Raw genomic sequence first — 24,318 nt, 5'->3', positions numbered from 1 at the left:
TCTTGAGAAGTTCCCAGGACAATAAGTTTTGTTTTTCTTGGCTTCTGCACCCTGGCTGGCCTTCCCTTCCCTGAGCAGTGAAGGGCAAGGGGTTTTTTGGTTTTTGGTTTGTTTTTTTTTAAGGATGAAGAACTAGGAATAAATAAGAGGATTTTACCTCATGAATTTTATTCAGAAAAGCTCATTTAAGATAGATGTGCGTATAGTGAGGTCCCGCTAGGAGGATGTGCGTGGGGTCAAGGCAGGGACAACATAGGGTAACGACACCCATCGAGTGTCAAGCTGTGCCTGTGCCTGCAGAGCTGCTCACCTCTTCTACAAGGAGAGATCCCGACTCAGTAGGTCTCGCGTACAGCCCAAGAACTGAAAGTGTAACAAACCAGTGCCCAGACAGTTCCACTGCTGCGGGTGCAGGACCGCAGTTTGAGAACCACTGCAGCAGTGAATGAGGCGCTGTGGGGTGGGAACAGCCTTGCAGGCAGAGTGCAGGTGAGGACCTGTCTTTTGGGAGAAGGGCTGGAGAGCTGGGGTCCACTTGGGATTAGATAAGTGGTAGGGATGGGTCGCATTAAAACAGTGGCTGCCTGCAGGATCGGGGAAGTAGGCTAGTATATTCTTACATCATAGAGATCCTGTGGCTTACACCTGGGGAATAGTCTTCAGACTACCAGAAATATGGTGCCCACACTCTCGGAATACACATCCTTTTGGGCGATCCTATTTCTCTGTCTCTGCTAAAACAGCAGAGGCCTTTGGCCTGTGTGTAAAGATGGGCTCGGGAGGCACTTGCCCTGCTCTCCAGATGGGGGCGCCTCTGCTCAGCGCCACCTGTTGGTTGCAGTGTGGGAAAGCAGGTCCAGAGTTACCAAAAGAGGCCAGCAATCCCACATCGTTTGTATGAAACATCCCAACTTTAAAATATTGGCCACTGTCTCTAATAATTTTAAACACTGTGAGTGATACACAGTTCAAGCCTGCAAGGCAAATTCGGTCACAGTGTCTTATGGGCTAAGAGCTGGACTGTGGGTGACTGGGCCTGCCTTTAGATGGGGATGACATGGAGGAGGGACGGGGTGAAGGCTGGAAGGCCTTTTAGGACGCTCCCTGTGGCTTTGGCTAATGTGAAAGTAAGCCCAAGAGTGCACAGACCCCAGCATACCGAGGAGGGAGGGTGAGGCAGGAACCGAGGCAGGCAGGAACAAGCCTTGCAGGCTGGCCACAGAGGCCTCACAGGTTTCTAACTCAGGGGACTGGGGCCAGAGGTGACATTGACTCCTATCATGAATACAGGAGCAAACGCTTGTTTTAAGAGGCTTTGGGCCAGTAGAATTTAGCTGCCTCTGGGTCATCCACAGGCTGCAGGACACAGGAACAGGGATTCAGTAGTCAGGGGAGAGGCAAAGGCTAGTTGGCTTTCTAGAAGACAAATCTGAGCCGGTTACTGTCTGCTTAAATTCCTCTGCTGGCTTCACACTGCCCAAATAGAAAAGCAGACTCCTCCTCATAGTAAATAGAGCCCTTCCAGATCTGACTCTGCCAGCCCCATGACACCACACCCCAACACAGGACCTGTTCCCCGGGCCTGCGAACCGCTGAGTTCCGGGAATAAGCCATGCCTTTGTCCCGACTACTCCCGGGCCTGCAGTGCCCTTCTACCCCAGGCTTTGTGTGTCCATCTCCTTTTAGGCTCCAAAATGTCTGCTCCGAAGTCTTCCCTGATACCGCCAAGCAAAGGAGATCACACCCTCATCTGTGCATCCATGAACTTTTCTGTGCTTCCCTTAGCCCCGTCTCCCACTGCTGGGAGATTTGCCTGGGAAGCAGAGATAGTCTCACAATGAACTCTTATGACCAGCCCTTAGACATGCCACACACTACTTAAATGACTAAAGAATGCGCATGGCCCCTTCCTCCAGAAGGTGGTCTGAGGGCAGAGCTGCCTGTTTCCCTCGGTGCGCAGACCCTTCCTCTCCTTGCCATAGCAAGCAGCGTGAGCCCCTCATACTGACCTCACCCCTCTTTTTCTTTGCAGCTGGGGAATGGCCGTCAATGTGTACTCCACATCTGTGACCAGTGAAAATCTGAGTCGCCATGATATGCTTGCATGGGTCAACGACTCCCTGCATCTCAACTACACCAAAATAGAACAGCTGTGTTCAGGTAGGAGGCTGTGACCCAGGGGCCACCCTGCGGGAGGGAAAGGAAGGCACGCCCAGGAGGCAGAACAGCAAAGCTGGGGAAAGTAGCCTGCAACTAGCACGAGGGAGAGCCGGAGAGACCACAGCGCACACCACCTGCAGTAGAAGTCAGGAAAGGGGAGCAGGGAAAGCGGGGTGCCGAGAGCCACGACAGGCAGAAGCGACAGCTTAACACGCGAGCTCCAGTGCAGCCACACTGGGGCCAGCTCTCAGCGCCTCGTCTGCCTGCTGCAGCCCTGGACAAGTCACTACACTTCTCTGAGTGTCAGTTTTCTCATCCTTATGATGGAGAAGCGTCACCTATTCACTGTGCCTACTGTAATTATTAGGATAAATGTATGTATGTGCAGTGCTGGGACAGGACATGCCTCAGGAAACACTAACTGTGTTTATGCCGGGAGGGCTCGGGGAGTCTGGTCATGTCTAGCCTACAAGTAGGGTTGGCTCCAGCTTCAGAATAAGGAGAGAGAAGAGACGTCCGGGTTTGGGGAAGAGACCAACAGAGGACCTAGGGAGTGAGAGAGCCGCTGGGACCACCCCGATCAGCTGTGCCTCCCCACAGGGGCAGCCTACTGCCAGTTCATGGACATGCTCTTCCCTGGCTGTGTGCACTTGAGGAAGGTCAAGTTCCAGGCCAAACTAGAACACGAATACATCCACAACTTCAAGGTGCTGCAAGCAGCTTTCAAGAAGATGGGTGTTGACAAAGTAGGTGCCTACACTCCAGGGGAGCCTGAGGAGCTGTGTGCCCCTTGGGAAGAAGATGCCCGACAGCCACAGCCGGGGTGCTGAGCTGCTTGGGTTTTCCAACACACCTCTCTCAACACCCACCCTTGACTTTCCCCAGCTCAAGACACATGCCGTCATGACCAAATTTCCTCTCTCTCTCTCCTCCATTGACCCACCTGCCGCACACTCGGGTTCAGTGACGTCTGCTCCTGTTATCTCTCTTTGCTCACTCTCCAGCCTGACAGTCCCAGGACTGCAGGTCCTGAGCCGCCAGCCCGCATGTGGGCAGCAGGACCAAGGGAAGCGGGCCCACACAGTTCCTCCCGTGCCAGCGGGACCCTGCCCGCCACCTGTCTGTTCTGGGGCCATGGGAGGGGGGCAGGGGGAGAAGGTGGGCAGCGCTGCGGCCCAGGGCTGGCCTTCCCGAGTGAGTGGCCTGCTCACAGAGGAAGCGGCCCTACGCAGCAGGTTGCTAAAGTGCTGTGCTTGTGTGGTCTATTTCAGATCATTCCTGTAGAGAAGTTAGTGAAAGGAAAATTCCAAGATAATTTTGAGTTTATTCAGTGGTTTAAGAAATTCTTTGACGCAAACTATGATGGAAAGGATTACAACCCTCTGCTGGCGCGGCAGGGCCAGGACGTAGCACCCCCTCCTAACCCAGGTGATCAGATCTTCAACAAATCCAAGAAACTCATTGGCACAGCAGGTAACGTGCCCGAGCCGGGGGAGGGATTGGAGGGGCCGGGCCAGCAGCCACGAGCGCCCCCAGGGCCACAGGCCTGCCCCTGCCACCCTGGAGGAGACTGTTATCACGGAGTTCAGATGACGCCGCCTGCTGCCCACTTAGACTGGGGAGTCCCTGCGGGGGGTGAGGGGGCTCCACAAAGTGCTCTGTGAGGAGAGCCACCTGCACCAGCCGTGGTGGCCGCTGAGGCCCAGCGCACTTCTCTCTGTAGCACAGCTAGCTTGTTCGCCTCAAGATAATGGGGCAGCAAGGTGGCATGTTCCCTCTGCAGGGCCATCAGGCCACAGCTCTGGTACCAGCACCACAGCCCTTTCTTGCCTGTGCCCCCTGGATAACCAGGGGCAGGAGTTCACCAAGCTTGATCCTATCCTCCCCTAATTCAAATCCTCAAGATGAGTCTTGAGAATTGAGCGTGTCCAGTGCTAGAGGGATGGAAAAGAAGGTCGGGGGAGGGAAGGCAGAGGGAGCAGCCCCGGCCTGCGTCTGACCCGTCATAGCAGAGCCACCTCCTCCAGCTGCGCTGCTGTCCTGCCTGGGGCTGGCCCTGCTCATCTGCTTGCTTGGCATTAGAAGCGGCTGCTCTGTTGAGGGAGGTGCAGTGCCAGAAAGCAAGTGGCCACAGCATGTGGGCTGTGCGTGCAGAGGAAGAGCTGGGGTCAGCAGAGATGGACTGGGGGGGCAGGGCCAAGCTTCCTGGGGCGGTTGGCTTTGGACTGGGGCTTCTGTCGGGAGACCCATGCCAGCTGCTTTCCCTCGGGCTCCAACTGTTGGTACAGGAGAGACCTGAGCCCAGGTCCCACCCTCCTTAGGCCAGCTCTCTCCGTGCCCAGCCCTCACACTTCCCTTAGCACCCTGTGGTTGCTGCTTGCCGGGCTTGCCAGGTCTGCCTCGCTGCTGTAGTGTCGTGTGTGGCCGAGGCCTGAGGCCCAGACGCAGATGCCTTCCTCAGGGAGAGTGTCTGCTGTTGCATGGGCCTGCCCCTGAAGCCCACCCTGAATACCAGCCTTGTCTGACTGTTCTCCTCCGGGCAGTTCCACAGAGGACGTCCCCCACAGGCCCCAAAAACATACAGACCTCCGGCCGACTGAGCAATGTGGCCCCCCCCTGCATCCTCCGGAAGAATCCCCCATCAGCCCGAAATGGCGGCCATGAGACGGACACCCAGATTCTTGAACTCAACCAACAGGTAAGTGGGATGGGTAATGGGAACCCTGCCCGAGGTCCAGGGATCTTGGGGCCTCTATAAAGACAAGAGGAGAGCAGGCAGGGGAGTCTGCAGTAGGCACATCTGCTTTGAACCTTGCCTTCTGCCCGAGCAGCTCCTAGACTTGAAGCTGACCGTGGACGGGCTGGAAAAGGAGCGTGACTTCTACTTCAGCAAACTGCGTGACATCGAGCTCATCTGCCAGGAGCACGAAAGTGAAAACAGCCCTGTTATCGCGGGCATCATCAGCATCCTCTATGCCACTGAGGTGAGTGTCCCCTTCCCAGGCCCGTGTCTCCCGCTCTGGCCTGGCCCTAGATCCACAAGTAAGCCAGGACCAGAAAGGAGCCTGGAGAGGATTTACTAATGAAGAGCGAGGTGATGTCACCATCCGCGGGGTGCACGCAGCCATTAGCAGGAAAGGCAGGGTCCTGGGCCTCGGACCCTCGTTCCCAAGCCACCAGTGCAGCCTGCCGCTCTCCCAGCCCCAGCCTGCGGCTCACCACTCCGCTCTCTTTGCTCCAGGAAGGGTTCGCACCCCCCGAGGATGATGAGATTGAAGAACACCAACAAGAAGACCAGGACGAGTACTAAGGGCGGCGCCAGCCCTGGCTGACTGCACGGCCTCCCGTGCCTCCCTCCCCACGCCCACCTCCATTACAGTCCTTCCCTTCAGCCAGTCGGCCGGCCGGGTGCTTTGTGTCAGTGCCGCAGCATTGGGGAGCCGCTGGGTGAGGGGCTCGGGAGGATGGGGCAGGGGAGCAGGCAGAGGCCCCGTCCCAGCCCCTGAGAAAGTGGCACTTGCCCAGGGCAGAACCCTGCCCACTCCCCACCCCTATTTATTTCCGTTGTCTCTATGCTGTGTCAGCCAACACTTCCCAGGGTGCTGCTGCCACCCGCCCAGCCAGCCACCTGCTCCCCGAGAGCCAGCAGCTGTATATTTGACAAAGTCATTGGTATATTTTTACTTACTGGATTGTCCTTGCACTTTACCTGTTCCTTTCCAGGGCCGACAGCGAGCTCGGGGCAGCAGGCCTGGCTTGGCTCCCTTCCCCATGCCAAGGCTGGGGCACGACTCACCAATTCTTATTTATTTTGTCTCTTCCCAGTAGTTGAAGGGAAGGCTGACGTCAGGAGAGGAAGGGGCTGAGGAGGCAGTGCCGGGGGCTGAGGGATCAGGGAGAGAGAGGGGAGCATGTGAGGGACAGAAATGACCTCCTGGCACTGGGCTCACTCACCCAAGACCCCATCCAGCACCAAGGGCCAGCACTGCCCCAAAGTCCTAGCCATCCCTCCTGCAGCCTGGTCCGCACCACACAGACTCTGCCTGCCCCCCGCTGTCTGCCCGCCTCCCCACCCCTGCTCCTCGGCACCAGCCTGCATATGTGTTCACTTTTATTTAAATAAACTTGTGTGGTAAAAGTTCCATGTCTCCCTGAGCTGAGCCATAGCCTGGTCTCGGTCTCCACATCTCCTGGCCTCCCCCGTCTGCAGAGGGGGTAGTGGTGTGACCACCATGGTCATCAGAAACCACTAGAGGTGCTGGGCTCTGACATGGCCCTTTTCACCTGCGACAGGATTCTAAAGGGAACATGAGGAACCCCAACTCCCCTCCCTGAGGAGGAACAAAGCCCCGAGCCAAAGGCCGTGAGAGGTGTCATTGGAGAGGAGAGGGGCTGGCCAAGAGGTGCCATGTGGAAGCAGAGTCTCCCTACACCAGCTGGACTGCATGTTGAGCCTGGCCTGTCAAAGCTCACACAGTGATGCTGCTGCGGACAGGGTTCACATACAGCAAAAACGAGGAAGCACAAATGACAGCCTTCAGTGCTGAAGCCCAAGGACAGCAGTGTCCAGGCGGCTCCTTCGATAGAACGAGCCTCTAATGGGACCAGCAAGCCTGGAAGCTTCAGTGTCACCATCACAGCCCCACATTTCCAGGGTGAACCTGATAAGAGCCACGATAGCCAAGGCTCTGAAACTCACTGTGAACCGTGACGAGGTCACCTAGGCCACCCTGCACTTCCCGGTGAGGGTTCTGAGGCCCATAGGTCCTAGAATTCAGACGTTGAGGCTCACGGCTTAGAGAGCCTCCCAGAAACTACAGAGGTGGGGCCTCAGGGCGCACCTGTAGCTAAGGGGACCCTGCCATGGCTCCTCACCATCCTTAGTGGGACTGAGATACAGCTGGGGCTGTGTCTCCTCTGTGGCCTGGCCCTGTGGCCCATCTTGTCCTGCTTTTATTTATCCTGATGGTTTCTAATTCCCTTACTTAATATTAAAAGATGGCCCCTCCATTGTCACAGGGAAATACTGTAAAAAGGTGAAGGAGTCATTCTGCGTTGCCCAGTGCTCACCTTCAGGCCAAACCACCCTGCTGGCCAAGTGCGTGTGGCAGGCACAGTAAGGTTCCCTCTGAGCATGTCCAAGTCATAGGTCCATGAGGATGTGAGGCTGCGCTCAAAGGGGCACTAAGGTTGCAGGAGGAGGCCAGCCTGCCATCCAGCAGACCTTAAAACAGGGAGAGTATCCTGAGTGGCTGTGAGGGCCTGATGTCCTCACGAGCATCTATAAGCGCAGAGGAGGATGGTCCAAGAAATCGGAGCGATAGGTGTGAGGGTTCCTGGAGCCATAAGCCAGGGAGTACAGGCAGCTGAGAAAGGGAAGGAAACGCATCCTCCCAGAGCCTCCAAAGGCACACAAGCCTTGATTTTAGTGATGGGGCGAGAGAGGGGAGCATGCGAGGGACAGAAATGAAACTCAAGTCAGACTTTGCCCACCAGACTCTAAATAAATGTGTATTATTTTAAGCCACTAAGTTTGGGGCAATTTGCTACAGAAACTATAGTGGTATCGTACCAGCGAACTGCTCTTTTTGCCCCATGCTGGACACCCCTCTGACCTTCCTGGCCCAACATCTTCGGAGTCTTCAACCCTCATGGGAATACCTGCTCACGCCCACCGCGTGTGTCTAAGGTTGCAGCTGGAATACCCAAGCTGGGGGGGGGGGGGGGGGTGGAAAACTCCTCCCCATGCCTTTCTAGCACTTCACATTAAGTGTATCATTAACACTTAGCATGAACCTGTAACACTTACAATGTGTAACACTGAAGGTGAATATAAATTTCTATTCATTTGTCTCCCTCATGAACAAATGAAGTGTAACCCTGGCTTTGCTCCACCTAGCATCGGGCCTGACTCAGAGAAGGTACCCAGGAATGTTGCTGGGTACATATCTGAACAGCTCCTGTCCCCTACATTCCACGTTACAGCAGACAACCTGCTGGACCGTTCCAGTGAGGGTGGAGAAAGCCCTCTGCATCCTCCAGTCGCCATCACAGAGTAGTCCCACCTCTGCCCCTATGGAGAGGCTGTTCCGCATCACTTCCGAAAACAGGGCCTCTTCTGTGGTCAGACACCCGATATAGCAGGGGTCAAATAAAGAAGAGGAATTTCGGGAGTCCGAGCAAAGCCAAACCAATAATATGGGAAACTGATCAAGGATCAGCTCAAATACTATATGTTCCTTGGCAAAAGCATTCCATTTCAGAGATCCCAAAGGCAAAGTCCTTCGTGGTCAGGCTTAATGGAGCCGTGGGTCACTTCGTGCCATGGTCATCCCCCTCAGCCCATCCCTCACACAGCCCCATTTTCCTTCCCAAAACAGTGGATCACACACTTCCCCACTGGCTTTCCCGGGCCAGAGGATGAAGTCCAGATTCAGCAGGGAAGGCCCTTGGCTTATGTGCTCACATCCCTTTCCAACCTTATCACCTCCCAAATCCTATTAAGTGGGGGCACACTTCCCACTTCCTGCCCTCTAGGTCTTGGTTTAGATTAATTAACTCAGCCTCACCCAGTGAGGCATGCGCCTGAAGTCCCAGCTGCTGGGGAGGTTGAGGCATGAAGATAATTTGAGCCCTGCAGTTGAAGTGAGCCTCACCTAAACCGCAGAAAGAAGCAAGAAGAGAGAAGGGAAAAGAGAGAACAGAAAAGAAGAAAGAGAAGAGAAGGAGGAGAAGAGGGGGAAGAAAAAGGGACTCATATAATTGGAGTCCAGTGAAAATTCCCCTATTTCTCAGGACGCATCTCAACCACCATCTCCTTTAGAGAGCTCCTGCCCTAATCTCCTTCCTAAGACTGCATCCGCTCCAGGAATTCGATCTCTACAACAGGTAAAATATCTACTAGTGGCAGGTGTGAACCTCAACATAAATGCACACAAAATAGCACATACCATGGTCCTCCCCTGCTGAGAGCTGCAAAGTTCCCTGAGCTCAGGTATCACTAAAGAACCTGCTGCCGCTGCCGGGCGTGGTAGTACATGCTTGTAATCCTGGTACTCAGGAGGCTGAGGCAGGAAAATCCACTCCAATTCAAGACCAGCCTGAACTACATAGTGAGCTCAAAACCAGCCTGGACTACAGAGTGAGACTCTGTACTGAAAACACAAACATACCCGTGAGAGATGCCCCCCCACACACACACACACCCGTTGCGGGACTCAGGGACTCTTCACCACCACCCTACCATATCTTGGGCAGGGGATGGGTACCGAGTCTGCAGCCAGAGGCTGTTTCCCATGCTGTCCAGGGCTTGCTCAGCCTCCCACAGTGGGTACCCTATCAGAGCCTTCTCCACATGGGGCCCTCCCTGCCCTCTGCCTCTCCCCTCAAACCCGGTCCTCTTCCTGCTTTCGAAATAGATTTCTTAGTGCCCATCAAACCTAAAGTTCAATCCCTAGCAACAGAAATAAGGCCACTTTCCTAGAATGAAAGAAGCATTTAAGCTTCAAACTCTCCCCAGGTGAGAACATTTCCATTCTATCCTGCTAGCGCCAAGGAATATTGGAGGACTCCCATGCAGAGCCCTCAAGGCATCAGGTGGCAGGAGGAATCTGTGGATCCCCGCGGGCCGGGGCGGGGCTGAGTTTGGCGCCGGCGGAGACTACAAGTCCCAGGCTGCCCCGCGCGGCACGGCGGAGGGGAGACGTGGCAGCGTGGCAGCGCGCGGCCGGCGCCTACCGGAAAGCGGGGGGTGGGAGGGTAGGGGCGCAGGGCTGGAGCCATGGCGACCAAGGCGGCGGGCGAGGGGCGATGGGAGGTGGTGAAGAGGGGACGGCGCCCGGGGGCCGGCGCTGGTGGGCGCGGTGGCGGCGGCGGCGGGCGTGGCGGCGGCGGCGGCGGGGATCGCAGGGCGCTCGGAGAGGCGAACGGAGTGTGGAAGTACGACCTGACCCGTGAGTACCGTCCGTTGCTGTCCCGGGCCTGCCTGGGCAGCGGCCAGCCAGCTAGATGGCCTTCCTCAGCGCACCGATGGGTAGACTGAGGTGCGGCGAAAAGGACAGCTGGCCTTGGGTCGCCAAGTCCGTAGAGACTGGAATTCTGGTCTCCAGCTGCTCAGGCCACTGCGCTCACCCGTCCCACCTGTCCCTGCCCTACCTGGACTCGGGCAGAAGCATCCTGGATCTTAAACAGTGCCCAGTCCTTAAGGAACCAGCAGGTCGGGAGGGCCGGGCAGGGGGCCCAGCAGTGGGAGAAATGGCCCGCCACACCAGGAGTTCGTCTTGCTGGCAGCTGTGCCCTCAGTCTCCCGGGGAGTGGTGAAAGCTTGTCACTTGTTGCTTATAAAGTTGTCACTTCAGAGTCCATAGGAATTAGGGTAGAGCCAGTGTAAAATAAGCCAGTACTCTGTGTCCACTCATCTACTAGTTTCCACGTGCTTTGATTTGTGTAATAATAAAAAAAAAAAAGTGTCCTGCTCCTGTGCAAGGACCACAGACTGGCCTTGTGATGACTGGAAACAACCACCATGGGCGCCCCCTGCTCTGCTCCTAAGGAGCCTACAGAATGTGGCTTTGACACATGGGGATAAACCAAGCACTGGGGTGGCTGAGCCAGGAGGATCACTAGGAGTTCAAAGCCAGCTTTGCAGGTGACAGGGTGAGAGAAGAGACCACTATCCTTGTGAGACCTGGGGGACTTAAGGACAGCCCCTCTTTCTCTACCTCGCTTTGCCCTAGCTCCAATCCAGACCACCAGCACCCTTTATGAGCGGGGATTTGAGAAAACCAAGAAGCAACAGAATAAGGAACAGGTTCCACCTCCTGCTGTGGAGCCTAAGAAACCAGCAAATAAGAAGCAACCAAAGAAGGTGGCAGCTGTCACCAGCCACAATCAGAAGCAGAGCAGCTTCCGCAGCCTGGAGGAAGCCCTGAAAATGGTGAGTATGCCTAGTCTTGAGGCATGGAAAGATCAGGGTCTTCAAGTACAAAGAAGGTGGGGTGGGAGCAGGGGGCATTGTTGCAAGGCAGCTGAGTTAGTCAGAAATATTATAGGCAGTGAGACAGGGCTGGGTCCTCAATGGAGCCAGTGCAGAAGCCCAGAGACCTTGCAGCTATTGGGAGACAGACACCTGCTGTGGGCCAGGCCTCAAGACAAAAGATCAAACAAATACACCCACTTCCTAAGGACTGATATTCTAAATAGTTCCCCATCACCCTGAGGAAGTCAGCAGTCACCATCCCAACCCTCTAAGGAAAGAGTCACTGTTCCCTAAGAATGCCTGCTTTTTACCTGACTCACTTCCCCATTTGTCCCTAATCAGTTTTCCCTGAACTATTAATCTTACTGGTTAACCATAGTTCTGTCCCCCCTTATGTCCATCTGCCTTGTGAGTTCCCAGTTTTCCCCACCTTAAACCCATCTCACCCCATGATTTTGCTCTATAAAAGTGCCTGGAAAAGACAGAGTCCTTGGCAACCCGCTCGGGACCCCTTCTGTCTCTCTCAGACAGAAGCTTTGTTTCTCTCAATAAATATATCCTACTCTTAGCTCCGTTGTTCCTAAAATTCATACTTTGATTTTAGAGAACACAAACTCGTGGACATAGTAGGTCGGGAGTTTCACTCCCTGATATCAGCACAGCTAAGGGAACTGGGGTTTGGGACATCATTAGTTGAAAAGGTCGGGAAAAGGTGGAAACCCCAAAGGGACAGAATGCTTTACTTAGAGCAGAATGGAAATGGAGAATGTATAGGGAAGCACAGAAGGGAGAGAAGAAAGTGTTGAAGGTCACAGACACGAGAGAGGGGACAGAAGAGCTGGTTTGGTTCCCTGTGCCACAGAAGCAGTGGTCTTTCGTCACTCATCTTGTCCTTTGTTTTCTTCCCTTGAATGTGGTGGTCCTACAGATGTAGGCCCAAGAGAACAGTATTCTCAGCTGAACTGATCTTTACTTTTTCAAGGTCTGGAATTAGAAAATTTTTTGCTTTCTACAGAATTTGTTTCTTTTTTTTTTTTTTTTTTTTTTTTTTGGTACTGGGGATCAAACTCATGACCTTGCGCTTACCAGGCAGATGCTTACACCACTGAGCTAAATCCCTGGCCCCTTCTCCATAGTTGCTTTAAAAACAGAGACCCTTGCTTCTTGTACCACCGCTCATGTAGCCGTTTTCCCAGACCCCGTTTCCCTCCTGGTTGCTCATGACTCACCATAAAGCTGTGTCTCTGGCAGCTGGACGTGGCAGCCCTACAGAAGGAACTGGACAAGAGCCAGAGCGTGTTCACTGGGAATCCCTCCGTGTGGTTGAAGGACCTGGCCAGCTACCTCAACTACAAGCTCCAGGCCCCTCGGAGTGAGCCCACACTCAGCCAGCACCCTCACGGTTAGTCTTCCCACCTCCCTCCCTCCCTCAGCTCGCACGGGGTCAAGGAAATTGTAAAGGGGCTGTGAGTTTCCAACAGCACGTTGCCTCCCATGTGTGGTTTACACGTGGGTATGCGTGGGCCTGGGGCTTCCTTGGAAGAGGGAGGAGGCCAGCCTCAGTGCAGAGACCTCTGCCTCCAGTCAGACCAGGGGGGCACCTGGTGTTAGACTCACGTGGAGGCCAATGGCCCCAGATTATCCCTACAGTCTGGTGAGCTGGGAGCTGCGTGGGATCATCCAAGGGCTCCTGACGAAGGCACCGGCGTCGCTGGAGCTGTTTTTTGACCACTGTCTGTTCACCATGCTGCAGGAGCTGGATAAGACACCAGGTAAGAGGAGCCCTGGGGAGTGAGATCTTGGGGGCAAAGGACCGTGCTAATCCGACACTCTGGAAAGGGAGGAAGAGGTCGGGACTCATCGGCTAGAGTTCTAGGCTCACAGCTGCCCCCAAAATAGGTGAAATCAGGTGTGGGATGCCAAGTAGGGTGAGTAGGTCTGAGAACGTGAATGTCTCTAGGGGAATCACTACACGGTTACCGCATCTGCATCCAGGCCATCCTGCAGGACAAGCCCAAAATTGTCACCGCAAGCCTGGGCAAGGTAAGCCACAAATGATGCTGGGGACACCTGACCAGGCCGGGGGAGACCAGGAAGAATCCAATGTGGGGCTCAGTCGGAGGAAGGCAGAGGACTGGAACACCAGAAACTCTGCACTACACTCTCAGCTCGTACTGTGCGTCTGCTCCGGATGTGCATGAGGCCGGCACTGCCCTTCCCTCTTGTCAGTGGAAAGATTGTGCCACCTGGCGCTTCAGAGCTTTCCTAGGGTGCTCAGCCAGGACACGGCAGAGTGCAGTGATGCCCATGCTCTGAACTACAGCCCATGCTGGCGGCACGGCCCGCCGCCACTCGGCCTGCGCGCCTCTCCCGCCTGATGTCGCTCTTCCCGCTTGGCTCTGAGGTGTCCTGGAGCTCCGCCTGTCCCAACCTGCCCTCCCCACCTGTCTCCTTAGTTCCTAGAGCTGTTGAGGTCCCACCAGAGCCGACCAGCGAAGTGCCTGACCATCATGTGGGCCGTGGGGCAAGCGGGTTTCACCAGCCTCACTGAGGGACTGAAAGGTAGGGAGGAAGTGGGGTACGGGGCCGATGCTGGAGCCCGGCCCTGGTCGGGGTCCCCTGTGGGCAGGCCCAGGGCTTCCTCTCCAACCTTTGTCTCCACAGTGTGGCTGGGGATCATGCTGCCTGTGCTGGGCATCAAGTCTCTGTCTTCCTTTGCCATCACATACCTGGACCGGCTGCTGCAGTGAGTAATGGGGGGACGGCAAGGGGAAGGCCCCGGGTACCCACAGGCTGTTCCTGCGTAGAGTGATTCCAGGACAATCAGGACCAGCTCCTCCCACCTCTGAATGTGATGGTGAGGAAGGAAAGGGCTGGGGGTGGGGTTTATACCCTTTTTCCTATTGTGGGTTGGGCTGTGGTTGTGGTCAAAACAGCTGGCCTGGCTGGTGATCTCCAGCAAGCCCGATTCTTCCTTTCCCCATAGGATCCACCCCAACCTCACCAAGGGCTTCGGCACAATTGGCCCCAAGGACTTCTTCCCGCTCCTGGACTTTGCCTATATGCCCAACAACTCCCTGACGCCCAGGTAGGACTGCCCCGGGGCACACCTGCTGGGAAGGGCCCTCAGTGGCGGTCAGGGACTCACCCGGCCACTGCATTCCCGTTCCCTCTTCCCCCTGCCACCTGGCTCTGGATTGTGACTTGGACATTCAAGATAGATTTCAAGGGACAGATGGACCTTTGATATTATATGAAGCTTGCATGTGATTAGCTTATGGACATTTTCTTAGGGAAAAGGTCCCTGGCTTTCATCAGATTTTCTAAGCGGTCCTTCAGTAAAAAGAGTGCCTTCAGGAGGCCCTGAGAGGAAGGGCGTGGGCCCCGCAGCAGGAAGAGGCAGGAGGTGCAGCCCCTGCACAGCTCAGGCCTGGCCTCTGTGCCTCCCCAGTGTGCGGGAGCAGTTGTGTCGGCTGTACCCCCGACTGAAGGTGCTGGCATTTGGAGCAAAACCAGAATCTACGCTGCACGTCTACTTCCCCTCCTTCCTGTCCAGAGTCACCCCTAACTGTTCCTCTGAGATGAAGAAGGAGGTGAGGGGCTGTGGCAGGCCTGGCCTTGCCCGGGAGCCGCCTGATCCCCTATCCTTCTCCCGTATCCCCCTGCCCTGCCCACTCCTGCTCTGCCCTTGGGGGGTGGGGCCTGAAAGGATGCAACATGCAGGCCTGGGGGTGTCTGGTGCCCTGTTACTCATGGATGTGCGATCCTTACGTTGATGTTTTTAACACTGAGCCCCTTACCCAAGGCAGCCACTCAGCTTTCTAGGTCCTGATGCTCTTTTTCTGCCCTTGGGGTGGACAGATGCCCTGGTGGCCTCTGTGCTTGCCCTCTGTTCTGTTCCCAGAAGTCTCTTCTGTTCCCTGTGCAGCTCCTGAGCAGCCTGACCCAGTGCCTGACTGTGGACCCCCTCAGTACCAACATCTGGAAGCAGCTGTACCCCAAGCACCTACCACAGTCCAGGCAGGTGGGGGTGGGGTCCCCCACCTCTGCCACACACAGACAGAGTGGCCTGAGGTTCTGTCCTGGAAGCAGAACAGGAACCTGGTGGCTGTTTCGTGGGCTCAAGCCTGTCAGCTGCAGTGGGAACATGGCCCAGATGGTCTCTTAAGAGCTGCTCCTCTGGGGGCAGGGGTGGAGGGAGACAGTCTACAGAGGATGTGGGCAGGAGGATGGGAGGGCCAGTGACAGGTGGCCTGATGGAGGGTTGTGCTTGCCCACAGCCTGCTGCTGGAACACCTTCTCAGGTCCTGGGAGCAGATCCCCAAGAAGGTGAGGAGCTGGGTCCTACCCCTCAGCCCTGGTCTTCACGCTTGGACTGGAACTTGAAGCAGGCGCAGGCCCTGGATTTCCTTGCAGGTCGAGTGTTACATTCTCAGCCCTGCTTTGGTATCCTACAGACGCAGATGTCTTTACAAGAAACCATTCAGTCCCTCAAGCTTACCAACCAGGAGCTGCTGAAGAGGGGCAGCGGGAACACCCAGCAAGTTGCCACGTGTGACACGGCCTGCAAGGTGTGGCGCCCAGCCTCTCCAGCCCGCCTGTGGCCTGGCCCAGGGTCACACCCCACCTTTGAGTGGAGCCCCCTGCTGCCTCAGAATTGATATTCGGGCCCCAAGGGGCTCTGGCCTCCCTTCCCCTTCTGACCACCGTGCCCCACCTCTGCCAGCACTCACTTCCCCTTCCCCTGGCGCTGAAGGTGGAACCCAGGTCCTTTCCCGAGCTGCATCCCTGTCCCTTTGTGAAAGACTTTTCTTTTTAGTCTCCCTAAATTACTTTTTGGCCCAGACTGGTCTCAGACTTGCAGTTCTGCCTCAGCCTCCCAGAGTGCTGGAATCCCAAGTGCCTGGCTCTGTTCTGACCACAGCACTCTCCCCTTCCCCACCAGGGCTTGCTGCAGCGGGCCCAGGGCCCCTGGCCAGCCTGGACCTGGCTGCTGCTACTGCTGCCCATCTTCGCTGTGGGTGTCCTGAGCCACGACTTCTGGTCTCACGGCTCTTTCCAGGGTAAGCAGCGATGGTGACCACGGAAGGGAGCAGCGCAGGGGCACAGAGCTAGGTGTCACCTACACCCCCAGCCTCACTCCGTGCTGCCAAGTTCTCAGTGCCGCAGATAAACAGAGTTGAGCTGGGCTTCTCTGACCACAAATTGGACGATTAGTAGCATAGAAACATTTGCATATGCACGATGTCACACAAGATGGTGTTGCCTCCACCTGCTCACAGCATTGAGAGGCTCAGGCAGACTTTGAAGCTAGCGTAAGATCGCAGCTCAGGCTTCCAGCACCTAAGTCCAGGACGCCACCTCTGCCCTGAGCCTGCTGTGGACAGACCAAGCTGGCTCTGTGATCGCGAGCTCACACCTCTCTGCCCTCCCCACTGTGCCTCCCTGGGACCTGAGTGTGTGTCTCCCGAGTCACCCTCATCCCCAGCTCATGCGAGCCTCCTTACTCAGCCTCTGTCACTGGCCGGGTGCTTCAGTTGTCTGGTCTCCTGCCTGCTGGCCAACAAGTGTGTGCCAAACTCTACGCCTATGGCCTGCAGGCCTACAGGTGAGCTGCTCCCAAGGCAGGAGGGGAGGGGTGTGAGGGAAGGGTTCGGGGTTCAGGGTAGTGCAGACATTGGCGGTATCTACAGTCAGTGGGAAATGCTTGTGATTACCCTTCCCCGTGGCCTGCTTTTCCCCAGCTCTTGGGTGGCAGAGCTCTGGAGGAGCCTCAGCCCGCCCTTTCTCTCTGACTCCTCTGCAGCTGGTTAGAAGAAACGTTGCCGGCCTGCAGCTCTTACCTGCTCGCGGTGGTGTCGCCCAGCTTGCAACTGGCCTGGGCCCACACCAGCTCCGCAATCAGCTTCCTCTCTGCCCACTGTGCCTCCCACCTGGCCTGGCTCAGTGACAGCCTCGCCAGCCTCTCTCAGAGGGTAAGCTGGAAGCAGAGCCAGAGAAGGGCTGCTCTTCCCAGGGCGGAGGGAAGAGCACGCCCCACATGGATGGGATCCTGAGGGCCTGGTCACCCTGACCCCACCGTCCCTGCGGTCCGGCTGCAGATCCAGCTTCCTGATGCTCTGTACCAGCTGCTACACTACCTGAGGGAGCTGCTCCTGCTTGTGTACCAGAGCGTGCTGCTGCCAGCATGGCACCTGCTGCTGGAGGCCCTGGCCTGGGCCCAGGAGCATGTCCATGAGCTGTGCAGGTCAGGCTTCCCCCAGGGCTCTGCCACCGTCCGTCCTGTCTGTGACCTCACTGCCTGACCCAGGGCGAGGCTTCACTCTTGCCACACTGCCCTTCGCCCACATCTGACTACTTGGGGATGAGGCTTGTGGATCTAAGCTGCAGCCCTGGGCATACACCCTTGCCCTTAAAATGTCTCGCTTTTCTCCCAGAGGTGAAGTGACATGGGACTGTGTGAAAACCCAGCTCAGCGAGACTGCCCATTGGACCTGGCTCTGCCTACAGGACATCACAGTGGCTTTCTTGGACTGGGTACTCACCATGATATCCCAGCAGTAGACCCTGCCCCCTGGCCACCGGTTCCTGTCATCAGCAGGCCATCTGAGACTGCCGGAGGACAGATGGTGGCAGCTCTGTATTTGGTACCTGAGTTTCATCTCCTGGTGGTCGCCCAGAGACCTCTCAGCCTCCCACCGCGAGCCCCCTGGGACACTTGTCAGGCCCACTGCAGAGCTCCAGCTCCGTCTTCGGCTGGCAGCCTCTCAGGACTCTTGCCTCTTGCCCTCCACTTCCCTCGTCTCCTTCCTAAAGCCCCAACAGCTCATCTCCAAAATGGTGAGACTCAGCAAATTTATCAGCCTCCTCTTCGAATTCTTGGTCATGAATTTAGCCATAGCAGAACAAGGTGAGGCCCACCCAAAGGATCCACCACGACATAGCCAGCAGGAGCTTCTCCTGAGCCTTCTGCCTGGTTGTGGGGTCACTGGATGAGGGGCCTTGAAACACCCAGCACAGGCACTGTGAGGGCCTCGCCGCCCCCCTCTATCGGAGTCCTTCTTCATCTGTCCTTTCCCCTCAGTGAAGGGCTCTGTCACAGGCTCAGTGGTCTTCACCGTCCCCTCCACCGTCCGCGTGGAGAGCACAGCCTGACCCTGAACGCTCAGGCCAGAAGCCTCACATCAGCCTGCTGAGCCCAGAGGTCAGCAGGTGGCTGGGGTAGGGCGGCCTGAGTGGAATAAAGACACAGATTTGCTTTCTAGATTTCTTCTCTGCACCCTTACACAGGCAGAATTCACATAATCATGGGGCAGGACAGCAAAGAATGGGCTCGGCCCCCCTGGGGTCATAGGCCCTGGCTATAATTGAGCTGGCAGGGAAGTCCACATTCATCGATCAAAACTAGACTCCTGGCTTTTGCTGCTAATTTTCACTTAAAACAGATTTGTGTCCTGAGATTTCCCTTGATAGCTTCTGTTCTGTTTTGGTTTTTTGAGACAGGGTTTTGCCATGTGTTCCAGGATGGCCTTGGACTTCCTATATAATCCAGGTTGGCCTCGATCTTTCTGCCTCAGCCTCCCAAGTGATGGGATCACAGCCATGTGCCATTGTGCCCAGCAGTTTGAGTGCTTTAAAAAATGGACCAGCCAGGTGTAGTGGCACACTTCTGTAATTCCCAGCACTTGGGAGGCTGAGGCAGGAGGATCGTTGCAAGTTCGAGACCAGCCTGGGCTACAAAGTGAGCCCAAGGCCAGCCTAAGCTGCATAGGGAAACTCTTGTCTGAAGGAGACCAAAAAAAAAACGGCACAGGTCAGGTCTCCTAAGGAAATTCTTCGCTGGTGTCCTTGCCTTGCTCGGACCTTAATACATGAGTCGGTTCGTTTTAATTAGGCAGTGAGTAGGAGGCCGCCCAGCACTTGTCACCCTGCCCCTGCTTTGGTTTGAGGCGAGCAGTAGCTGCTGTTTCAGTTGTCACCCAAGTTCCTTTCCCAGCATGGCTCGGGCACAGTGCTAGAGGTGCCACCCCTGCCCATGAGTTCACGAGTAAGCAGGGGTGGCAGCCTGTTACCATTTTTCCTTTCCTGGGGTGCCTGAGACACCCCATTTCCAGCAGCAGGATTGTAAGGAAGCAACTGTGAAGACCTCGTGCCAGGAAGTGAGACAGTGAAGGCGATGGCGTCTCCTGCCTTTGTTTCCCACTTCTCTGAAAGCACACAGCCTGTGCCCGGAGACCCCTCGCTCACCTCGCGGCAGATGGCCAGTGACACCCTTCCCTGGGAGAGGCTGGTCCCGCTCCGAGCCTGGGCCTGGCTTGCCGAGGGTCCCAGGCTAGGTTCCGTTTCCGCAGTTCTTCCTTAGCAGTTGGCCACAGACAGCGTCAGTGCCCCTGTAACTGGCCTGTACCGGGGCCAGATTAGAGGAGGGCCCGTTTGTGGGCCTGAGACCACGCAGCCCGGGACAAGTGCGCCACCCCGGTGACAGGTGACGGGTCCGGGCTGCTGGCCTGAGTTCCGAGTCCAGCAGCTGAGAGGGCCGCAAGTGCTCGGCTGGCCGCAGGTGTGTGTGCTGGATTTAACTTCTTTTGCTATAATCTTGGGGTGCAACGTTTTTCTTTATCAGTTTGGGTTAATTGGAGTCTTCACAGGCTTTCACGGGGACACTGACACTCATTTGGCTTTATTGGATCGTCTGCCCAGTGTCCAGTTCTCCAGACTTCCCTGTCAAGAGTCACCCGGCGCAGCCCCTGCTGTCCATTAGAGCAAAGCCGGGCATCCGGACGCTGTTTCTGTTCTGCAGAGCTGACAAATAGGAGTCCAAGCTGAGCTGGAGAATCAAGGGAGAGTGCACCCCAGAGAGTGTTCAGGGGTGCTGGTGAGGTGATGGCACCGGTATCCTGAGCCATTCCAGGAAGAGCAGAGGGAAGCCGGTGCCTCACGGAGCCAGTCTGGGTGTGGCTGTCCACAGCTGGAGTTCAGCAGGTCTCAGGCGTGGGACTGGAGCCATCTGAGTGTGCCTCGCACCACAGTTATTAGCAGCTCTCAGCTGGGCCTGAAGATGGTACATGGGAGCCTCGAAACACTTTCTCTTAGGTCTCCAAGCAGAGTTCTGTGCTCCTCTGCGCAGTTCACACCTTCAGTTTTAGAAAGCAAGACAGCCCAACATAGAACAGACACACTCGCTGGACTCATGCCTGTGTCCTGCTGCTCTGTTAGCCGAATGCCATCGCCCTAGGGCGTCTTTCCCATGGGGGTGCCTGCCCCACCCTGTGCCCAGATGGCAGATGTTTCTATGCTTGGAAGACTTCTGAGCCTTTTTAAATTTTATTGCCCTGGAGGGGATTTGTTTTGTTTTTTTGTTGGGGCATGCACATGTGCATGCTTTGTGTGTGTGTGTGTGTGTGTGTGTGTGTGTGTAAGACAGTCTTGTTACATAATCTAGGCTGGGCCTGAACTATGCAGCCCAGCTGGTCTCAGAAGCACAATCCCGCCGCAGCCTCCCAAGTGTTGGGATCACAAGCCTGCACCACCATGCTCAGCAGAGTGGAGTTTAAGTGGATGCTTAAAGTGGGCGCACCTTTTGCTGTATAAACGTCTACGTAAGCTTCACAGTATGGCTCCCAAAGGGACCCGAGGGAAGCAAGTCCTCCCTTTTTCCTAAGTGGTACTCCATGTATGCTGGCTGTGCAGTTTGGTTGCTCTACACTTGAACTATAAGAATAATCCTGGGGAAGGCAAGGTATAATCAGGAAGCCAAGGCAGGAGGACCACCTTGAGTTCAAGGCCACCCTGGACTACATAGTGAGTCCTTGTCTCAAAATACAGATATAAAAGAAATGCAAATAAATGATAGACATAAAAGATCACACCAGTAAAGAAGCACAAATGACAGATGTAGCTCAGCAAAGACCTTGAGTTCAGTCCCCTGTGTCCCCCCAAAAGGTGCAAGTCCAAAATAAAACACCCCCTTTTTCCCATCATATTAACATTCTTCAAAGTAATAATATACTCAGTGAATGCTATCATAGTTTGGTATACTTCTGGGAAGTGATTTGGCAGTCAGTGCTGAAAGGCTCCTGCTATTTGACCAAACAGCTCCACTTTGAAAAATATGTCCTAAATGCCCATCAATTGAGGAATGGATAAAAAAGATGCGGTACTCTTATACAATGGAGTACTACTCAGTTACAAAGAAAAACAAACTTGAGAATTTCATTGGTAAATGGATGGATGCAACTTGAGACCATACCCATAAGTGAAATAAATCAGGCATGTGTAAACATTGTCTCATTAGTGTGAGAAACTGAAAGAAATAATATATGAACAAATATATACACATATGTAATTAAGATATATTACTGATGTCTCTTGAGTTCATTGAAGAGAAAGGTTTGTGCTGGTATTGTTTGGACAATTGAATACAGCTGTCTTGTGCTCTGGGTGACTGATTTGGGGTGACAGTGCTCAATGTATGTACTATTGTTGCCTGATCGCTGTGTTTTGAAACTTTGTGGGGTTTTTTCCTCTTTGAAATAAAATGGCCTTGGGGGAAAAATATGTTCTACGGCACATGCTTGTAATCCCATCACTTGAGAGGTTGAGACAGGAGGGTTGCTGTAAATTCAAGGCCAGCCTGGGTTACATAGTGAGTTCAAAATTAGCCTGAGATCTGCTTTTAAAAAAAAAAAAAGTATTCTACAGAAGAAAACAGAAATATAGGCAAAGATTTAGGTGTAAAAACATTTAGATAGTAAATCCATATTGAAATTTGAGATATAAACTAAATGTCCAACAAGAAGATGAACATTGCAATAAATTGTGAAACCAAAAGATGGGAAATAGCTATTCAAATGGTAATTTCAAAATATCTTTAATGACAAAACACTAATAATTGAGTTCAAGTTACTAAAATACTACCCATAATTATTTTTAAATGGAAAATTAGTGTGGCTAAGGATATGGCAAAATCAGAGCCCTTGTACCCACCGTCCCAGTGGGAATCTAACGTGGTATAACCACATGGAAAAGTTTGGCAGTCCTTCAAAAATCAAAGATAACCATTTTTATGTGTTCTGAATTCCACTCCTTACCATACACAAGAGAAATGGAACATATGTCCACACAGGAACTGGAACACAATAGTTCATAGCACCACATTTTATAATAGCCAAGAGATGGAAGAAGCCCAAATGTTTGCCAATTGATAAACGGATAAACTAATAGTAATATACGCACGTGGTGGAATAGTATTCAGCCAAAACAGGAATGAGGTACTAATATGTGCTGCAATTTGGATGAATCACAAAACATTATGCTAAGTGAAACAAACTGGACACAAAAGGTCACATCAATAAAGGAGAACTACAACTCCCAACCTGCTAGATGTCAGGTATCTTCAGTTTTTGTCCCCCGAAATAAAAGAATGAATTTCAGAGACAAAGGCAGTTAAGAGCAGCATAGGTTTATCCGGGCGGAGGCATAGCTCCTGAGAGACAGGGGGGCCTCCAGTGAGTTGCCGCTGAGGAGGGCAATTGTCAGGGGTTAAGTTATACAGCAAAGTCACGATGAGGATACAGTCAACACAGAGGATTGCAAATAGAGCCGCTTAGCTAACACTGAGCCGACAGGAAAGCAAGTTCGCCTGGGGGTTACAGGGAAAGAACCAGAACAGTTTTGGGAAGGGATGGGTCCGCATGCGCTGGCCACCCACCTAGGCAGCTGATGCCCCGCCGGACTCCCTGGCCAGGTGGTGCTAATTAGAGTATAGTCTCAAGTTACTGCTTATCCCTTAGGAAGGCCTGTGCACCTGACCATTGCACCATTGAGACCTGGTCTCCTTCAGATGCGCCTCCAGCCACAATACTGATGTCTTCGTTTTTCGTTGACTTCCTGGAGATCCCAGTCCCTCTGTGACTGTATATTAATTTCTGTCTAATTTAGCTGCTTATAATACTCGCACCACGAGGCCACGCATTTTTCGGGCACTCGCGGGAGCCGCAGGCGGAATCCCCGGGGCAGTGCAGACCCGCTGGGCGCATCGGAAGAGGCGCTGCCCAGAAGCTCCGGCTTGGGACCCGGCTGCGCGTTTGCAACCGGGTAGGAGGCGTCACTGAGTTGCAGGCAGAGTTTCGTAAAAAGCAAGAAAACGTCAGAGAAGTACATTGCCCGGGTCTCCCGCGCCCTGGGCACCGGGCTTCGGGCAGCGTCTCTTTCTCTTCTTTTTGTCCAGCTTCTGCTTTGCGAGGTCCGTAGGGCTCCGGCCACCAAGAGCCTTTTTGCCTGAAAACTGAAACAAGCAAAATCCAGCCAAACGTTGGGGAAAAAAAAGTGCGGCCTCAGTAAACATTAGAAGGAGCCAGCAAAAGGCTGCCTCAGCGGGGCCTTCGATAGCTCAGTTGGTAGAGCGGAGGACTGTAGTTGGCTTGCTGTAGTAATCCTTAGGTCGCTGGTTCGATTCCGGCTCGAAGGACTTCCTATACCTTTTGGCTTTACTTCCCATCGATTACCCTACACCCGGAAAGCGTCCTCTGCAGGGCCGGCGGCAGCGCTGCACGGGTGCTGCCGAAAGGAGTGAAGTATACATGCACCGCGAGTTCCGAGTACGCTAAGCGCGGCTGCGCGTCGGAACAATTCTTTTCCTTATACTGCGCGGTGACTTGTGTCGTTTATGTATAATTATTTTACACCTGCTTTTCAAAATCTTGCCGTAGTCCCACGGCACTCTATTAACAGCCGGAACTGGGAGGGAGCCACAGGTCCTGGACAGTCCAGCACAACCTGGAAAGCAAAGAGAAGCAGGGCTCTAGCAGCCGGGGGATTAGCTCAAATGGTAGAGCGCTCGCTTAGCATGCGAGAGGTAGCGGGATCGATGCCCGCATCCTCCAGTAGCGTTTTTGCCTATCGCACCAGTGACACCCCCCAGCGGCGGGGAGGCCTGCTGAACCGGGTGGGTGTGTTCCACATTATATATTCTGTGCGCGGAGGGTCTCGGCGGACGGCGACAGCCCCACGCACGGTTTCCTTTTATTCGCAGGTGAGCCTTTCCCAGCGCCCCCAAAGCAACTTGGCCTCTCCCGCCTGCGGGAGGAGGCGGTTACCCGCCCGGGGGAGGGCGCGGCGGGAGCGCGCAGCCCTGGCGAGGCTGCCGGCGAGACCCCAACGGCCGCCGCTCAGGTAGCACT

The 24,318-nt window shown here is 54.7% G+C and overlaps 2 protein-coding genes and 2 non-coding genes across 5 annotated transcripts in view; all 4 read left to right on the top strand.

Moving 5' to 3' along the window:
• The window catches only part of Mapre3 (microtubule associated protein RP/EB family member 3), a 59,568-nt gene extending 53,267 nt beyond the window's left edge, over positions 1-6,301 (top strand). The window contains exons 2-7 of one of the 2 annotated variants that reach the window (XM_063231120.1): positions 2,033-2,160; positions 2,761-2,906; positions 3,432-3,588; positions 4,704-4,858; positions 4,992-5,144; positions 5,402-6,301. In XM_063231120.1, coding sequence (XP_063087190.1) covers positions 2,040-2,160; positions 2,761-2,906; positions 3,432-3,588; positions 4,704-4,858; positions 4,992-5,144; positions 5,402-5,470 — 801 coding nt within the window. In that variant the 5' untranslated portion in view covers positions 2,033-2,039 and the 3' untranslated portion in view covers positions 5,471-6,301. Of the gene's footprint in view, positions 1-2,032; positions 2,161-2,760; positions 2,907-3,431; positions 3,634-4,703; positions 4,859-4,991; positions 5,145-5,401 lie in introns of both variants that reach the window. The other variant, XM_003472896.5, reaches the window with a different exon arrangement.
• A 3,602-nt stretch (positions 6,302-9,903) lies between these two features.
• Positions 9,904-18,401, top strand: Tmem214 (transmembrane protein 214). The gene is made up of 17 exons (XM_003472897.5): positions 9,904-10,112; positions 10,896-11,095; positions 12,389-12,539; positions 12,775-12,909; positions 13,098-13,180; positions 13,594-13,699; positions 13,802-13,883; positions 14,124-14,225; positions 14,589-14,730; positions 15,066-15,157; positions 15,418-15,466; positions 15,595-15,708; positions 16,083-16,200; positions 16,649-16,745; positions 16,944-17,112; positions 17,239-17,384; positions 17,575-18,401. Exons 1-17 carry the CDS (start codon positions 9,941-9,943, stop codon positions 17,699-17,701), a joined length of 2,085 nt encoding a protein of 694 aa, XP_003472945.1. The 5' UTR covers positions 9,904-9,940; the 3' UTR covers positions 17,702-18,401.
• A 5,116-nt stretch (positions 18,402-23,517) lies between these two features.
• Trnay-gua (transfer RNA tyrosine (anticodon GUA)) lies at positions 23,518-23,606 on the top strand. Its single transcript is given in 2 exon segments — positions 23,518-23,554; positions 23,571-23,606. It is a non-coding gene; the product is annotated as a tRNA-Tyr (tRNA).
• A 342-nt stretch (positions 23,607-23,948) lies between these two features.
• Positions 23,949-24,021, top strand: Trnaa-agc (transfer RNA alanine (anticodon AGC)). The gene has a single exon. It is a non-coding gene; the product is annotated as a tRNA-Ala (tRNA).
• The last annotated feature ends 297 nt before the right edge of the window (positions 24,022-24,318 follow it).

The sequence above is a fragment of the Cavia porcellus genome, unplaced genomic scaffold, assembly GCF_034190915.1.
Source record: "Cavia porcellus strain 051 isolate PalLab524CR breed Dunkin Hartley unplaced genomic scaffold, mCavPor4.1 scaffold_1, whole genome shotgun sequence".
NCBI classification, from domain to species: domain Eukaryota; kingdom Metazoa; phylum Chordata; class Mammalia; order Rodentia; family Caviidae; genus Cavia; species Cavia porcellus.
Note: the sequence above shows the minus strand (reverse complement) of the source record. Positions and strands in the feature narration are given on the sequence as shown.

Coding starts and splice junctions, on each gene's coding strand:
- Tmem214 (XM_003472897.5), top strand. CDS start 9,941: ATGGCGACCAAGGCGGCGGGCGAGGGGCGATGGGAGGTGGTGAAGAGG. Junction 12,910..13,097: donor GGAGCTGGATAAGACACCAG/GTAAGAGGAGCC, acceptor GAATGTCTCTAG/GGGAATCACTACACGGTTAC. Junction 13,181..13,593: donor TCACCGCAAGCCTGGGCAAG/GTAAGCCACAAA, acceptor CTGTCTCCTTAG/TTCCTAGAGCTGTTGAGGTC.